Source organism: Anarrhichthys ocellatus, unplaced genomic scaffold (genome assembly GCF_004355925.1).
Source record: "Anarrhichthys ocellatus isolate YVR2014 unplaced genomic scaffold, GSC_Weel_1.0 scaffold16, whole genome shotgun sequence".
Taxonomy (NCBI): Eukaryota; Metazoa; Chordata; class Actinopteri; order Perciformes; family Anarhichadidae; genus Anarrhichthys; species Anarrhichthys ocellatus.
The window spans coordinates 9287948-9305690 of NW_022280046.1; the positions used below are offsets into that span (position 1 = coordinate 9287948).

Consider the following 17743-nt stretch of genomic DNA (forward strand, 5'->3'; position numbering starts at 1 on the left):
CTCTGCAAGTGTATTTTAATATTACTGACATAGATGAATGGCTGCCAGGTAGGAAGGAACCCAAGAACTGATGGTTCATTTAGAAAAGAATACTTAAAGAATGATTTAATGGACTAAAATGTGTACCGGTACGACCCTTTCACTCTTATTATTTTCATCTTTCTTTCCCTTTTTCGATGCTGAAAAGAAGAAATCTCTTGTGTCAACAGGCCATTGCATTTAGAATTTACTGTTGAAATCCGATTTTCTTCCTTTAAATCCAATTTCGGTTCATTCCATCTGCCCGCCGCTCCGCTCCGCTCGCTGAGGGAGGACGTGAGAGCGCGACTCTGGAGAAGCATGAAAGAGGTTGGCTCGAGACCGAATGTATCTCCCGGAACACGCTGATGAGTTTGATCCCCACGCCGCTCGCTTGTCTGTGTTCGCTCACCTCTCATCTCCCCCCGCCCCTGCCCCGCGCTGGTTCTGTGGAGAAGTTACCTTTCCGTCCCCTCCATTCGCGGGACTTTTCCCCCCGCAGCCGTAACAGCCCAGCGAGCGTGAGCTTGAATCATAATATTTGAAACGGCGTGATAATGAATTCCGGGCCTCGTTCCTCCGTGCCCTAGCTCACATATACAAACCAGCCATGAATATCAATTCCCCTCCTCTGCCTCTGCTCTCTCCGTCTCCCTCGGGCTTTTTTTCCCGTTTCATCACAGAAAGATAAAGGTCTGAAAATTCCAATATGGTGACTGGAGTGACACAGTCAATATGGAGCATACTGATGGCCAGTTTTTCTTCTTTTTTTTTATCCCCTCAGCTGATTAATGAATCATTTGTCCTTTTAAGCTCCTGCCTTTCCGTGCTCTACCCAAAGAAACATCCCGACCCATTCAACCTAATTCCCCAAATCACATTCTGCTCTCCTGGCTGACGATACAAATCTGCTTTGCTTCAAAGAAGTGTGAGGCAGATGCTCTCCGTCCTGACCTCATGTTGTAGAGATTATCCTGAAACCATAACACCGCAGGTCAAACAAACAAACAAAATAATAACTGGCACAAAACATTCTCTTCAAACCAGTTACAATTAAAACTTTAAATGAAAATTAAACTTTTTCTGATGCGTTCAAAGGCTTATGAATTTTCACGATGGGTCTCTGTGGAAATGTGTCCGATAAAACCTGGTTTGAAAAAACACCGTTCTGACAGGACAGCGAATGTAAAAATATACTTTGTGGAATATGCCTCATTTGTGTTTGCTTTTGTCACTTTTTTTTTTTTCTCTTTTTGTATAAAAAAAAACAAAAACGGAACGCCCTGAAGTGAACTCAGAGTGAAGCTGGCGGTTTTGCAGTTTTATCCCATGTGGGCGATCGAGGTCAACAGAGGTACGGTGTGTTTCATGAAAAATAAATATGGGTTCATCAAAAGCAGGGCCCCGAATACAACGCGCTCAGCTTCAGTCAAACATACTGAAACGGCACAAAGTGAAAACAACGGCAGAGCTCACTCTCATTATCATCATCATCAACATCAACATCATCGGCTCCCCACTAACATCTCTAATCTCATTAATAATAATAATAATCATAACAACAACAAAAATTCCACTACAAATGACTTGATTCTTGATCCTGTTGCCGTAAAACCTTCACAATTCATTCCTCCACCACAGTCATTTCTCAAGAAAGCGCTGTGATAGTTTTGTGATCTTAGCATCGAGATCCAGAGATAACAGTTCAATTATTCATTGAGGTAACAAGCTCTTGTAATCATGACTTCATTATCTCTTTCTCTCCATAGCATATCAAGTTTTGCCAATGCTGCAACCGGCTTTTGTGAACACATGAACAGGTGTCCCAGAAGCCAACAACAGTCTTCATGTTATTTTTCCATATTTTGCAGACTGTAATCACTCTGCAGTTCTCCAACCAGCAGTTGGCTGGGGGGGGGGGGGGGGGGGGGAGGGGGGGGGGGAACGCAATGCACTACAGTAAAACGTGACAAACTGTGAACAAGGTGTGACCGAATTTGATCGCGTTTCTCGGCTCATTGCTCGTCATTGGCTTCCAGTCCATGGTTTGGGACTGAGACAGATTTAAACAAAGGAGCAAAAAACAAAGACGGTTTACAATATGTTGTCCAAGGTGAGAATTTGGCACAAGTCCTCGTAGGTAAGGATCAGAGTTCATCTGGGTTAGGCAGAGTAAAGGCTTGGTCAAGAGCAGCAGCAGCAGACTGTGGGAGTCTATCGAGGTTTCTATACAGTCCTGTAAAGAGTAGAGTCAGCTGGATCGGATCAAGGCCATTCAGACCCCATTCTATCCAGCCACATTTGTAATCCCTTCATTCTTTTTTTTTTCAAACCTCCTAATCCAGAAGTGGATGAGCTGCATGGGTTATGAGTGATGCTTTGCTTTGTAAAATCATACTGTTTTGAGAGGGAAAAATGGGAGAAAAAATAGACGAGAGATACGAGGATAACCTTGCGTAACGGGTGGACCTCGGATCCAGCTGAGAAAACGGTTTCGGTGAAACTTTGGCGGCTGGGGATGTTTTTTCTATTTCTTACTATAGGTTCTGGTGGCACTTTCAAACCATATGCACATCCTGTAACTGCACAAAATTGGGATACCCCTCCAAAACAGACAAAATGAATACTTCCAACAGCGATCATGAGAAACAAGTGAGGTACGGTCACAGTAACTGAGTTGCAGATAACCCAGCGGAGGACGCTAATAAATACCACAAAGAAGAGTAACTTTTTTTGTTGTGAAGATCGCATCATCCTGCGTCATGAAGCCGAGGTGCTAGTTCTCGGGTTTTTCTAGTTTTCTGTTTGAGGTTGAAGAGTCTCAGGGGTCTCAGCCCCTCCACCCTCATCCTGTTCTTTGAGCTGATGCTGTGCTGCTGTAGTGTTTTTTACTCCGTTTGATTCCCTTCCATCCTTTTCCCGGTCCCAAACAGTAGACACTAGCCTAAGACCAGCAGAAACCAAACAAACTCAACCCAGCACGGACCTCTTCAAACCCGGATTGACCTCAGCATATGCCACGCGGGGGACATCAAGGCTTGAAGAATGGTTCCAGACTGGACCGTGGCCGAGGGTTGGGCTGGGGACGGTATCATGGGTTAGAAGGCGGAGCCGGTGATGGCGTTGAGCTGCTTCATCAGCCCTTCTAGACTGGCCATCTGCTCCGACAGGTCGTCCTGCTCGTAAACCTACAGAGAAAAAAACAAGAGTAGAGCAGGTTAGGCAACCGTGAGCTTTACAAAAAAAAAACTCCTGAATATCAACGTGGTTTTTAATAGCTATATTAAAATGTAAAATGGTAAATGGACTTGCACTTGTATGGTGCTTTTCTAGTCTCTCGAGGACTCAAACTGCTTTAACACTACATGTCATCATTCACCCATTCACACCCATTCATACACTGATGGCAGGGGCTACCATGCAAGGTGCCACCTGCCCATTCATACCCAAACATTCACCAAATGCACAACATTCGGGAGCAATTTGGGGTAAAGTGTCTTGCCCAAGGACACATCGACATGAACTAGGCTGGACCACGGACCACCACTGAGCCACAGCCGCCCCCTCCTTTGAAGCCTTTTTGATTTTGTTGCGTCGCAGAGCGATACGGACGTGAGCAGCATTTGCGAGCAGCATTTGCGAGCAGCATTTGCGAGCTATTAACTCAAAAACCTTGTCTTGATTCATAATAAAAAAATGTATTAGTTGGTAGATTAAGCGAATAACAAAAAAAACAACTGACTGATTCAGGCTCATTCTGGATTTTTCAACCGAGACAAATGGATGTCTTTTGACCTGTCAATCACTATACGAGTGCTAACTGCCATCCCTGGGACACCCACAGTTTACTATAATGACATAGTTGATGCCATTGGTTGGAGGAACGTCATCGCCATCTAGTATATAGCCTTCTACAAGGAGTTATTCAGGAACAACTTATTAACCACTCATTCATTCATCAGGCCTTTCTCGATTCATTTTCTAGTTACTACTCACATTTTTTGTTCTGTAATGTAGAGTATGTTTCTATGTTTCTCCTTCATTCACTGACTTCATTAAGTTTAAATACTAATCTTTAGAGGAACCTAATCCATCACAATGAACGTCGTGTCTGTTTCTGCCAGAGTCCGACTTTTCAACCCACACTTACAACTGAAGAAAACAAAAGGTGATTTTGCGTTGAGTGTGATGGATCATCTATCAGCAGTTGAACTGAACTGAAACCAGCGACTGCCTGGAGGAAAGGATATCAAAATCACAAGTCGCAACGGATGATCGAGAATGCAAAGTTCACAGGAATGTTTCGTAAAGAAATGGGGATAATAGCACAATATTCATAAACTGTGTCCCGTCATAGTTAGACAACAGCTTGCCTCCGAGTCGACCGCATCAAATGTTCCCAAGGACGGGACACACTGACAGCGTGAGCGTCTGTACTCTGATCCTGCACAGACTCTGTGATCACTGCGTAATGGCGTGTTCGGTCCGGCTGTATAAACTGTCCCCTCTGAGTGGGGCCAGCTTAAGTGCCTCCGTCTCTGTGTGTGACAGTCAAGTGCACATCTCTCACACACACACACTCACACTCTCTCAGTGTGTTCTATTGAGCGTGGCCTTCATGCAGAGTTTGTCTTTGCAGTTGGAAAAAAAAATAATTCAATATTCTCCTTGGCATACTGTGGAAAACCAGTCAGTGGCCGAGGCCTTCATTATGCTGCACTGATTCTGCTTAAATATCACCTTAGAACTCAAATGAAAAAGTTGCTTATTGAAGGACTGTTACTAAATGCAGGCACTATAAACATGCTAAAAGGAAAAATACAGATATTGTGTTTTTCCAGCCCTGTCCCCTAAAAATGACATTCCCATTCAAGACATTTACATACAGAGTTACATGACTAACTGACAAATTGTGTTTAACTTTAACAACTTCAGATTCCTCCTTGATGAAGTGAAGCTAAACTAAGCTGTTATTGGAGGAGCTGTGCCTAATTTGGAGTACTGAATTCAGTGTTTTCAAGCAAATGTCAATTATTGATCATAAAATGATTAATAATCTTTGTGTGTGGCCTATAAAGGGTAGACCTCAGCAAAACAGTGGAAACAGTTGAACAGTTATTGTCATCATTTTACTTTTGAAAAGTCTAACTGTTCAGCCTCCTACGGCATACTTTTATTTTGAAATTACGCACTTTTGTGATGTCTCCCAGATTGTAAAATATAGATATCAGTCTGTCTGGTCAGATTAAAAGCTTTAACAGGGCCGGAGTCGTGTTGGATCAGCCTTCGACCGCTGTCTGCCTCAGGGCAACTGAACCTCTGGTCAATTATAGATTTTTAGATTCGCCCCCATTTAGAGCATCAGTGGGGCCCAATCAGGTCGCAGTAACAGTTAACAAACTTCCTGAATCCACCAGCGGCAGCCAGTTCACCAGTTAACATCTAACAGACGTAATCATTTCACAGTCGAAACATATTGAATTGGTAATCCACCGAAAGCTTGCGCTCTCTCTCTCTTTTTTTTTTTTTACTTAGAAATACCAAATTGGTGACAAAATATTCTTTGGAACTTCAAAAATCAGTTTGTATTTAAATTGTATATAGTTTTAATTTGTATGAACTGTGTTTTTGTAACAACACTGTATCACACCAACAGTTCCCCCTAAAGACACTGGACACTGCTCCAGAAGCACACTATTTCAAATCCAGCAAGAAGTGCAAGACTTTACTCATAGTTGCTCATCAGTACAATGTTCAAATTTTCCCAAATTTGGTAGGCGGGTCCAGTATGGTCTTCAGCGCTGACATAACAAACTTGGTGAATATCCAATAATATTTAACTTTGTGACGCTCTTCGCTTCTATTATTTTCCTTTATTGTCTGTTGTACCTTTTGACTGGGAATGCCGAGGTCATCTAATCTACAGTAGAGTTTAACTGGTGGCTGCTGTATCTGTCTTTAAACACAATTCACAATGTTGCTTATTACAGATTTGAGTTCTTATTACATTTAGGAACTAATTCTTATTACAGTTACTTATTACATGGAAGTAATGTTTTGTATAAAGCCTTTGAAAGCACCTTGTCTTCGTCCGTTCTGAGACAGACGGGAAACCCCCACAGTGTGGCTTTTCAACAGTTGACATAACTCTCCGACTGTAGATTCCTGTTATACCAAGTGAAAGGACTGACAGCACCTGCACGGCTGTCCTTTATCTGTGTAACACACAGACAGTGCGACCGTTTGACCTCCTTCTTTCACTCTGAGTGAGGCCATAAAACCTCATCTGAAGCCCCGCGCCGCCAGGTATTTTCCATCTTCCCCCGGACAAAAAGGCTTCTGCAAAAATCACAACTGCGTGTAAAAATCCAGCGACCTCCAGATCTCATTTGTTGACCCGTAACAGCAGAGTTTATCTGAGGTGGTAAATGCTTCATCAGTGGGATAAAAACACCCGTCGATGATCTGTGTTTCTCTCCGATATCCTGTTATCTCTGTCGGCCTGCTGACCTGGATTGACGCTCCGCTATAATCCGTCGGAGATCCATCCCGACACAGCAGAGCCAGAAGAAGAGCACATTCAAACTCTGACACGGATAAACCACAGAAACTGTGTTCACATGTCTGGAGGTTCTCTGTGCACATACTTCAAATACTTCCTTGATATGAACCACCACTGAACCGCTCCACATAATAAAGTGAGAGTTTGCTTGACATGGTCTTATGTTAATGTATACAGGGATGGTCTACAGGCTTTCTGCTGAACTAAGCCAAGGGTCAACATGCAGAATATCCCGTTACCGGGGAAAGCTGGTTCTGAATCAGAACTTGTTCTGAAACGGCTCATGTTATGGAGGTTGCATTGACTTGCATTATGGTGCGTTCAGGTTACACGCGAAGGTTGACTATAATGGTATCACGATGTGTTCGAATGCAAGCTTCTAAAATGAAGTTTTGTGGAGAAGCTTGAACAGATACAGTCGGTTGAAGGAAATGTTTTCACAACAATATACATTTGATATTACAAATTAAATTATGACCTGTCCAATATCATAACACTAGTTCTAAGCAGCTTGTATGACATAATTAAAATTACTAATAGATTATAGATATTTTTAAGTATTTAAAAAAAAAAAAAACTTTAATAATTGGAGTTCATTGTTTTTTCTATAGATGACAACAACAAAGTAAAAAGGTAATATTTCAAATTTGAGAGAGTTTATACTGACTTTGGGGTTGGTGGAAATTATTTATTCGTTAGTTATAATCTAAATATAGCATACACTTTAAATGATATTGATTTTTTTTAGGTATCTAAAATATATTTTTGAAGCTTCCGTCCCCCTCCACAGCAATACATTGCTTTGATCCTGTGCTGGTACTCATGTCTGTTTCTCCAAACTCTATCTAACACACCGACTATGGAGAAGTGCCTCATACAACCACACAAAAATACAAACTATCCCTTTAAGGCCAATTTATATTTCTGTCCTACTCATAACATGGAAAGCTGGCATGGCGGGACTAACGCACGCACACACTAGATGTTGGTGTTCACTCAGTCTGTATCGGTCACTCACACGTGTTTAAGTGTAGAGATGAATTGTTACTGACACTGTAGCAAGGATGAATGAGAGATGGTTGAAGAATCACATTGTTCTATTCAGTTTAAACTTTACTCCATGTCTCTGATCTGTAATGTTACGTTTGTGTCCCGGGAGACACTGTGCTGTTTTAAACAATGCTGCTGCTCTAGAAACAACATTTTGTTCTTTAAAGGTATAAATAAAAGTTAATTCTGTTCACAGAGCATAAAGTGGTGTTTTCTACCTGGAGTTTGGCTCGGGCATGTTCCAGTGGTCGGCAGCAGTGTCAAAATAAGATACTGACAAGTTTTGTGGGTTTGGACTCAGAGGCAGCCTGATATATCCTCGTCTTCTGTCCCAGTAACAGAAGATTTGAAAAGAAAAAAATACCTCTCCTAATGTGCTCCTTGAATATGTATCACTGATGTCACAACATCATGAAAGCACCGTTGTGTTGTACTTATATCACTCACACTGTGTGACACAATTATTAATTAGCTGCGTTTACGTGTGTGTGTGTGTGTGTGTGTGTGATATGCCAGAGGGCTGATGGGAAAAGACTAGATCAATTACAGAGATAGAACAGCAGATGAAGAGAAAGACCTGTTGACCTTTAACCCCCCCCTCTCCCCATCTCTCCATCTCATTTGCTCCTCTCCTCCTAATCAATTTCGTTGCTCCTCTCACCGACTCTCCTCTCTCTCCCATCCTCTCGTTTCTTTCCTCTCACCCCCCCACCCTCCGTTCATTACCCCCTTCTTCGCCGAAGTGTCCTTCTCATCCTGTTCTCCTCCCTTTCACCTCCTCCTCTTCTCTTCTCATTTATTTCCTGCTCTTTCCCTCCATCCTTCTTCCTCCTAAAGCATCCCTCTCTTCCTGTTGCTACGGCAACACCTCCTGCTCCTCTACCTTTTTTCTCCCTTGTACACCTCTCCTCTCCTTGTTTTGCCTCCTTTCCTCTCCTTGTTTCTTCTTCCTCTCCTCCTGTTTTCTCTTATCCTCCCTCCTTTCTGCTCTTCCACATTGTGTCTTCTCCTTCGCCCAGTCCCTCCCCTCTCTCTCTTCTTTTCATTTCCTCCTCTGTCCTCTCCTCTCTTCCCGTTGCCGTGGCGACGCCTCATCCCGTCCTATTGTCATTGAGTCCCATATGAATATTTAACAAGTCCCAACGTCCGGCGTCCCTCCACATCATGTTCTGTCGTTTATCTTGCTGCTTGTCATCCTCTGGCTCCCCCTCCTTCCTCTCCTCCCCTTCCTCACCCTTTCCTTTTATTTATTTTTTTTATTTATTTTTTTCTCACACCCTTCCCCTTCTGTTTCCCTTCCTCCTGCATCGTATTTGTCTCTCCTCCAATAACCCTCCTTCTTCTCCCTCATTTCCATTTCTCTTCTTCCTCTTCCTTCTGCATATTTTTCCTCTGCCCTATATCCTTCCTCCTCCCTCTTCCTCCTCTTCTACACCCATCCTCTCACCCCCCGATTCCTTTCTCTCTCCTTCTCCTTCATTGTCCTTTATGGCTCTTCTCCTCTCTTCCTCCATCTCTTATCCCCCCGCCTTCTCCGTTTCTTTCCCCTTCCTCTTCCTCTCCTCAGTCTCAGTCACTAATGAACTCTGTTTTATTCTACAGCTGAAAGGCCACCAGCACACTGAAGGGAAGGAAACAGGTGTAGTGACAAAGCTGAGCAGGTGTGTGTGTGTGTAACTTCCTTCCTCTCCCTCTCTCTCTTCCTCAGTCTGTTCAACCCTCCATCTGCTTTTCTCTTCTTTTTGTCTTTCTATTCTTCTCTATTCCAGTCCTATTCGTGTCCTTAGATGCTGATGTACTGGGCGGGTCGATATACTGAAGATATCGGTACAGAAATACCAAAGACATGTTTGATGTCGTCTAGTGTCTTGACGACTTACGCCCTCTTTACGCCTTGCATTCAAATGTGTTTTAGGTGATTGGATCACAGTCGAACAGTCGAACAGTGCTTGACCACATGGAAGTACAATTGTGTAAATGCAACCAAAATGCATTGAGGACTTGTTGTGATCGAAGCAGCTGACAGAGACGCATTGTGAACACTAGGGATGCCCCCTGAAGTTACTGGTTCTATCGGTACTTTAGAAGTTCTCTCCGTCTCTTTGTCTCTGGCTCAGTACAGCGTGAGACAAGAGAGAATAAACAGTAGATGCTGAGAACTCTGGTTGTCTCAAACACAATACAACCCTCACAAGTAAGAGAGGAACCAGCAGCAGTTTATCACAACATGTGACCAACAAGCAGAACACCAGTCTGTTTGTGGAGCAGGTAACGTTAGTGGCTCCTTGTATTGCTGCTTTTTGTATACATACAAGAATAATAAACCAATATCGATTGTTTTCTTAATTAATTGTCAATTTTTTTCACCAAAAAAAAAGAACACGATAAGAGAATCGATAAGGAACCGAACCCATAAGCAGTATCGATAAGAGTACTATAATTGATAAAATCATAACGATACCCATAGTGATCACATTGAACACAAGTTTAAATACAATCACGTTTCTAATCCACATTCAGGAGCGATGTGAGCGGTGGTGGTGTCACGGGTCGACACACAGCGTTACGTGAGCTAACTAGACAATAGCACAGGTTGAGGCGGGAAGGTCAGAAATAGACAGAAGCAGAATTCCGAGGAAGTTATTAATAAGTCACAGAAACATTTACTGAAATAGTTCACCTTTCGCCTTCTGTTTGTCTCTCTCGCACCACGGCCCTCAGTCCTCGTCTCCATCCACACAATTGTGGAACTATAACATAGTTGGCAGGTTGGGTTCAGGTGTTTGACTAATGCTAACGTGTGTGTGTGTGTGGGGGGGTAATACAAACTCAGACCCACTCATCACTAGTGGGCTTGAGCTGGACAAAGCGATCGGATTTCAATATGGACACTGGGGACATTAATATCAGGTGTGAATGTATTCAGGTTACATCATATCTAGAGCCAGTCTAGATAAAATATGTGTTTTGATGCCGGTGTAAAGGGGGTAGTTGTTTGTTAGGTAGAGAACACTGACACAGTTATTCAACTGAATATTGTCCCATTTTGAGCATATCTTCATCATGATTTTGATTAGATTTCTGGGAGGGAATAAGCATCCACTATTCCCCATGAAAGAGAAAATACAACCACAAATTAACCTCATTTTGTGACAGATGTGTTTTTTATTCCCTTCTATCCATTTTAATCACATTGGGAACTCCAGGATTTATCTAGCGACCCTTTTTGGGGGGTCTACCGCAGGTTGGGAACCAAAAGGTTGGACGGTCTGCTACTTTGCTTCAGTTGGAGCCAAAGATTTTAGAGGTTTTCTACTTTTGCTCCTCTACATTTACTGTAGGAGGGAAGTGTTACTTTTTACTCCGCTACATATATCATTCATTCTCAAATATTGCATAACCAAGTCTCCATTTGACTTCTAATTTCCGCTGTTTTAAAGAAATCTGATCGTATTTTAAAGGAAGCCTGTTTTATCCGTTTAAATGTAATTAAAGCAAACACCTCCATGTTTTCCTGTTGTGTTGATATATATATAGTCATGTCACACTACTCCTTTGCTGCTCTCACTCTTTTACTTTTCACTGTTTTAACACAAACGCTTTCATTTACTAATTGGTTCCAATTTCTACTTTGCTGTTTTTTTTTATCGCTCGTAAGCTACCGTCATTGAACTCAACACAGCACAGGTGTTTCACATAAAAAGCCTTTAACCTCCACAAACTAAGACAGAATCCAACAGTGAGCATGTTTGACATGGACACTCTCGGGCCCAGCGATGGACCTGTGGTGAATAAAAACTAAATCAACAGTACATTTCCTGCAACATCCCCTCCATGCAGACTTACGTTGGCGGCCGAATCCTCTGCAAGTTTAGTTCCTCCCTCATCCGGTAAATCCGGCGCCGTGGGGACTGAGACGGGCAGCAGAGGGGAGCGAGCCTTACCGGCCTGGCCCAGGGAGGCAGTCTTCACCTGGGGCTTCGAGAGGCTCGCAGCTGGGTAAGAAAAGAAAGAAAGAGTTATTGTTAGTTATTCAGACAGTTTAGACCAAAAATTAACCTGGTGCTCATCATTTAATACATTGCTTTGTTTTTTGACATTTGGTGTTCTCGTAAACGGTTCTAATTTAAAGGAAGATTATTTTTTACAACAGAAATCCTGAGCAAAAACAAATCAAACTTAAGTGTAATTGAAGTCGTGAGTTGAAAAACAAGTCAGAATAACTTCAGGTAGCCGAGACAGAACTGTGAGTGTAACACCCCCGTACAGTTGTCATAAAAGGGGTTATTAGCAACAGAGACCAGGCTTTGTTTAAAGTTGGGCATTGGTGGTCTATGATTAGCTTTCTTTTGGAGTCAGCACCAAGAGGCCATTTGAAGAAGTGCATATCTGGTGTGGGTCATACTCAAGCTAAAGGGTGCCTCTGTGCCTCGGTATTACATGCCGATAGGCGCTGACCAAGCTGCGGTATTTGACGAGTCGGGAGTGAGAACGAGTTGGACGAGAACAGTCTGATCTGATAACACATATTGATTAAATCTAAATGACAAGTTCACATGCAACTAAGTGGACCATTGACCAGTGAATAGACCCGAGGCCTGGGCCAGCTATCCAACCATCGTTTTCCAATTCACATTGTTCATTTAGCATCCATTCGTCTATTTCCTCATCTAGTAATCGCATGTTTCAAAATATACAGTGAGAACACAAGTCTATTTACACATTACATGAATATACAATAGAATGAGATGGTCTGTCAATTACAGTTAATCAACAACTGCCATTTACAGTAACATGTGGAAAAGAAGAATCCAGCCACACACATATTCAAACATCTACCTGCCGCTCCATACAGTCTTCAATTATGCTTCATTTATACATTTCCTAGAACTCAAAAATATATATACAACCCGGCTAATCAAATTGTAGAGAATTCCACAGTTTGACGCCGGCCACTGAGATACACATCTGCTTTAAAGTAATCCATGATGCTGACAATACAAATGTCCTTCTTTGATCCATCTCCTTTCACTAAATAACAAATACCAGATAAGTAACCCAAGAAGGGAACAACCGGACCAGACACAGAAGAGAACAAACAAAGTAACAAGAAAATAGATCAATAAATACATTCAACTGCCTTGTCTCCACAGCATTGGGAAGTCAAATTTAAGGATGCTTCTTTACAAAGTGAGACAGAAAGGGAAAGAGAAACAACATGGGACAGGAAAAATAGCAGACTGAAGAGGGATGTCTAGTTTTTTCTCCCCCTCCTCTCCGATTCCCTGAACACCCTCCTGATGCCTGAACACATCCTCAGGCTTCTGCTACCCACAATCCACTTCCCTCTTTTCCTGCACTGCACTCCTTCACTTCCTGATCAATAAACATCTATTCTCCCTTCCTGCAAAAATAAACACCTGGAACAGCCTCGATAGCGCCGGATCACTCCAGAGAACACAAAAAACAGTCGGATTAAAACGGCCTTTAACATGGAAAGTCTTCACGTCAAAGAAAAGACAACTTTGAATCCATTATAAACAAACTGAGCACAGAATATACATCTTACACAACAAATCCTGAACCCAAAAAGTGATTTCTGATCTATCACCTCTATGGTTAAGGTTTGGTAAAGTTGAGGAACATAAACTACTTTGTTAAAGGTTATAGACAGACTGTGGTCATGTCAGAGTTGTATTTGTCACAGTAATACATTCAATGTTTTAAGCACACATCTATGAAATCAGTATATCAGAAATAGTGTTAATGTAGTACAATTTAACATATAAACTGATTCAATGTATAACTTGGAAACATTTAAAGTTTAAAAAAAATACACTCTGGAAACTCCTGAAAATAATGGTGACAGTGAAAAACATGGCTGAACTGATGGGAAAAGTCTGGGACTTTCACTGACCCCATTAGGAAAGTGAAACTTGAGTGGGACCATACAAATATTACACCATTATTTCCAGGGCAACAAAGTAGGAGTTTAAAAAAAAAGGTGGAGCATTGGCTCCAGACGGAGGAACTATACCAAACAGTGTTCTGAGCAGGGTAATCGGTTGGACTCTGGGGTCTACTCGGGTTTGCTTCTTGCTCAAAGAATAAACTCTGTTGCATCGAACTCTGTCCGCTGCTCTGATTTCTTGCTGCTCCAATAGCAGTAAAATAACAGAATAGACTAGGTGTTGGAGCAGTAGTTAGAACTTCATCGACTGGCCAAGCTTGAGCTCCTGTTTTCATAAACTCAAGGGAAAAGAATCTGATGTTGGCTGGAGATAGAAAACAGGAAACAAATGGTGGTCTCAGGGGTCAAAATAAGACACTTTATCCACCCATCCAGTAAAACAAGATACATAGGAGTGGAAGGGACTTCTAAACGAAAAGAGCCCAACCTTTGTCTTGTACGTTTGTGTTTTACATAGTCAAGATGATCCAATCATTGATCAATAACTGCAAAACTGTCTGAATGTTTTTGGCTTTTCGACCAGATAGTCTAAGGAAGTTGTGCAACACACACAATGGGAGGCTCACAAATGTATTGACAGATATTCAAAGGTTCATTCTCAAAAACCTCAATAGAAGCTTTGAATGTAGAAGAAAGACATTTGGAACGGCCCTCGTGGTTCAGTCCGATCCACTCCAGTCAAAATGTCTGACAGGGAGAAAGTCTAACGCAGCCACCGGTCTGATGTTGGGCTCATTGATGGCTGGTTGCCTGGTTGGAGAAACAATTGAGCAATCAGGGCTTGTTTGGTGGGATTAAGAATTTTGATGTCATCAATGAGACAAACGCAGCTGTACGGGTAAGTCAACTTACAGACAAGAAAACTCTTCTTTTTCATGGATACATTAAAAGCAGCAAGAATAGCAACCACTGAAAATGCTGAAAAATTAAATGAATTGCTTCTGGCAACCACTAGCACATCTGGGTTGAGTGAAAATGATGCTGGCGAGACCGATACGTCCCCTCACTGCTGATTAGTTAGAACAAAACAAAACAACGTTTTGCAAGCCTTATGTTGGAAAGTTCAAGGTCACTAAAACAGGTTCTGAGATCCTGGTAAAAGTTCCTGCAGTTGAAAAGGACCAACTGACTTCCACGTGGTTACACATTTTAATTGCATAAGCTTGTGTGTCTAAACTTTGGTCCACTGGAATATCTGTCCTTCGAGGAGCGTCTTCACTGAAGAACAAGGATGGAGTTACGTTAGATGTCACTGATTTTACCCACAAACACTGTCCAGAAACCGTCTGCTTGCATAACCTCCTGCTGAGAGTAAAGATGTATTTCAAACTGTTGAATCATATCCTGCTTATATGCAAACAACATGACAAAATTGAAGTAAAAAAAATCTACCTTAGGATTCCAGCTGAGAACAGTGAAGACAAGTGCTAAGTATCTCTCTTCCAGCAATTCTTCCTCTACGAAGATAAAGTCCTCATCCGCTGTGATTTACCTGTACACTGACATAATCATATAACGGTATGTATGTATGTATTATACACTGATTACTGGTCTTCATGAAAATGCTTTGGGTTTTTTCTGGTGATAAGAAACATTGAAGTCCATTAACTACACAACCTGTGTACTTCACTGGTCTTGTTTCCTTGGCTTCTGTTCATCTCTTTGAAAATCAACTTAAGTGAGGGAGGGAGTCTACTTTTAGCCTTGCTCACTTGGCTGATGTTACTTACAATATAAGAAGGTAAGCAGTGGCAGAAGAGAACCTTTGATAGCTTGGCTAGCTACTCATCAACCTACTTTTAAGAAGGGGGGGGGGTAGGTGACCATTCAGCTCGATGGGAGGATTACGTCTTATGTGTTGGATCAAATTGTACAGATGTAGTTTACACCTCGTATTGATCTGATCAGAAAGTCAACCAGACCACCTTCAGATCTTTGCATCTTTTGCAACACGAGTAGTAAGAATCGCCGTTTATATTTTTTGTCGAGGCGGCAACCACCGGTTCTGAAAATTGAAGCCATTGCGGAAGTGCTTTAAACTTGCATTCTCTCTAGTGTCCATCAGGGGGCAACTCCTCTGGTTGTATAGAAGTCTATGAGAAAATCACTCTACTTCTCTCTTGATTTATTACCTCAGTAAACATTGTAAACATGAGTTTATGGTCTCAATCTCTAGTTTCAAGTCTTCTTCAATACAGCATGATGTTCATTTAGTAAACTATGGTCCATTTAGAGTCAAACAGACAATAAAGCAGAGTATGCTTTAGGGCGGGGCTACATTGTGATTGACAGGTTATAACCAGAGCAGTATACGGCATCTCTACGTCACTCCTCTGCAGTCCAAATATGGTCACTTCACTGTGGTTGCAAAAATTCAAGATGGCGACCACCAAAATGCAGAACTGAAGGCATCAGAACCATAGTCCACAAACCAATGGGTGAGGTCATGACGATTACGTCCATTTCTTACAGTCTATGCTTATAGCTTCGTTTTTCATCCATCCGAACTTCACTGTAGTGTGGAGCATCATGACCGTACAGGGGCGCCAGAGTCGCTCAAGACTGTCTCTGTATCGTTCAGTCCCAGTGGGCCTGTTTTACTCACAGTCGTACTGACCTTGTGTGACTTGTAATGTCTGTGAATGCAGTGTAGAGATCCCTGCCAGCTTCATTTTAAAAATGAAGCAGAACCAAATGTGTTTTTATGACTTCTCAGCACGCTGCTGTCAGACTGAATCCAGACCGAGCTGAGCTCCAGAAAAAAGACATTTTGTGGAAAAAAACCCCACAATGAGCTGCGGTAGTACAGAGACGAAGCAAAGGTTACACATCCACAGTGGAGAAAGAAATAAAATAGAGTTTCACGGTGCCTGACGCGCCCTCGGGGGGGATGTCGGAGAGGGATGGGGGCGGCGGCAGCTCGTCTGCTCAGAGAGGTGGATATATTTACCAGACAAGCAGGTGTGGAGGTGTGAAACGCCCGCCGGGGGTCACATCAGTGGTGTCTGTCTCTGTTCCTGGGTCGAAGGCAAAGATGGTACGATTTGCAGCGATAGGAGGTGAGGATGGAAGGGTCATTGATCGGTTTCAAGTAAATACAGTTTAAGATGAGAAGCGTCTTTGAGGAGACATCGTGTCTCTGGAGGGAGAGAGAGCAGACATCTCCTCCGCTCCACACCAGAGCTTGGTGTTTCATTGTCTGCCGGTTTTTATCTTCTTTTGTATTTTCTCTTCATGTCTGTTTGATGTCTACCTGTCTGTGCACCCGGCTCCCTCAACGGTCAGGAAGACAGGTCAACTTTTGGAAAGTAGCTCTAAGTATTTTCCAAAATTGTGCCTTCATCTCATAATTTGTTCAAAATCTGTGAGAAATACAAATTTTCACAGATGGAAAGTATTTCCCAACCAATCAACATGCTACATCCGCATTAATTCTAGAAGTATGGAGGCACATCTGCGCCAGGGAAACAATGGGTAAAATGTGATAACACACTCACTCTTATTGCAAATTTAGATACAAATCAAATTTTTGACTTTCAAAGTCAATATAATAAATAAATCCCAAATGCTGCCCCCTTAGATTAAAAATAAATGAATTTTAAAATGACGAGAAGTTAAGTCTTAGTGTAAATTCTATTTCCAGGAATTGTATGTAAAAAAATCTTAATTTACTAATCTCATAATCTCTCCTAATTCTGATTAATCTAGAGAAAATAAAAATCTTAATTTAGTAAATCAAAATTTTTTATACATATTTTGGATTTTAAAAGTAGACATTTTGTCTGGCTCACAATGTTTGCAGTGATATCCCATAATTCTGATATATAGCTCTTAACCTTTGAGATAGATTGATTGACTGATAATTTTGACTTCCCCAAATATCTGATTTGGTATCTCATAATCCTAACATCGTATATTTCACTTCCTACCTCACAATTTTTTAAATATTTGTCAGTTTCATTCCTTCTATCCACTTCTTTTCTTCTCCTGGAAGAAATGGGACATGAGCTACACTGAAAATAAATCTGCAAACCGTAGCTGTATCACAGTTTCAGTGCACATTCTGACCACTTCACCATCTTTTAAACATTTTAAAGAATCTGTCAGATGCCTGCAGATTGTGGACAAATCACCCCATCCCC

The 17743-nt window shown here is 41.9% G+C and overlaps 1 protein-coding gene across 1 annotated transcript in view; it reads right to left on the reverse strand.

Moving 5' to 3' along the window:
• Positions 1-1951: 1951 nt before the first annotated feature.
• dcc (DCC netrin 1 receptor) overlaps positions 1952-17743 on the reverse strand; it is a 232478-nt gene continuing 216686 nt past the window's right edge. Inside the window, exons 28-29 of the mRNA XM_031855714.1 lie at positions 11477-11625; positions 1952-3206 (exon numbers count right to left, since the gene is read on the reverse strand). Coding sequence (XP_031711574.1) covers positions 3117-3206; positions 11477-11625 — 239 coding nt within the window. The 3' untranslated portion in view covers positions 1952-3116. The remainder of the gene's footprint in view (positions 3207-11476; positions 11626-17743) is intronic.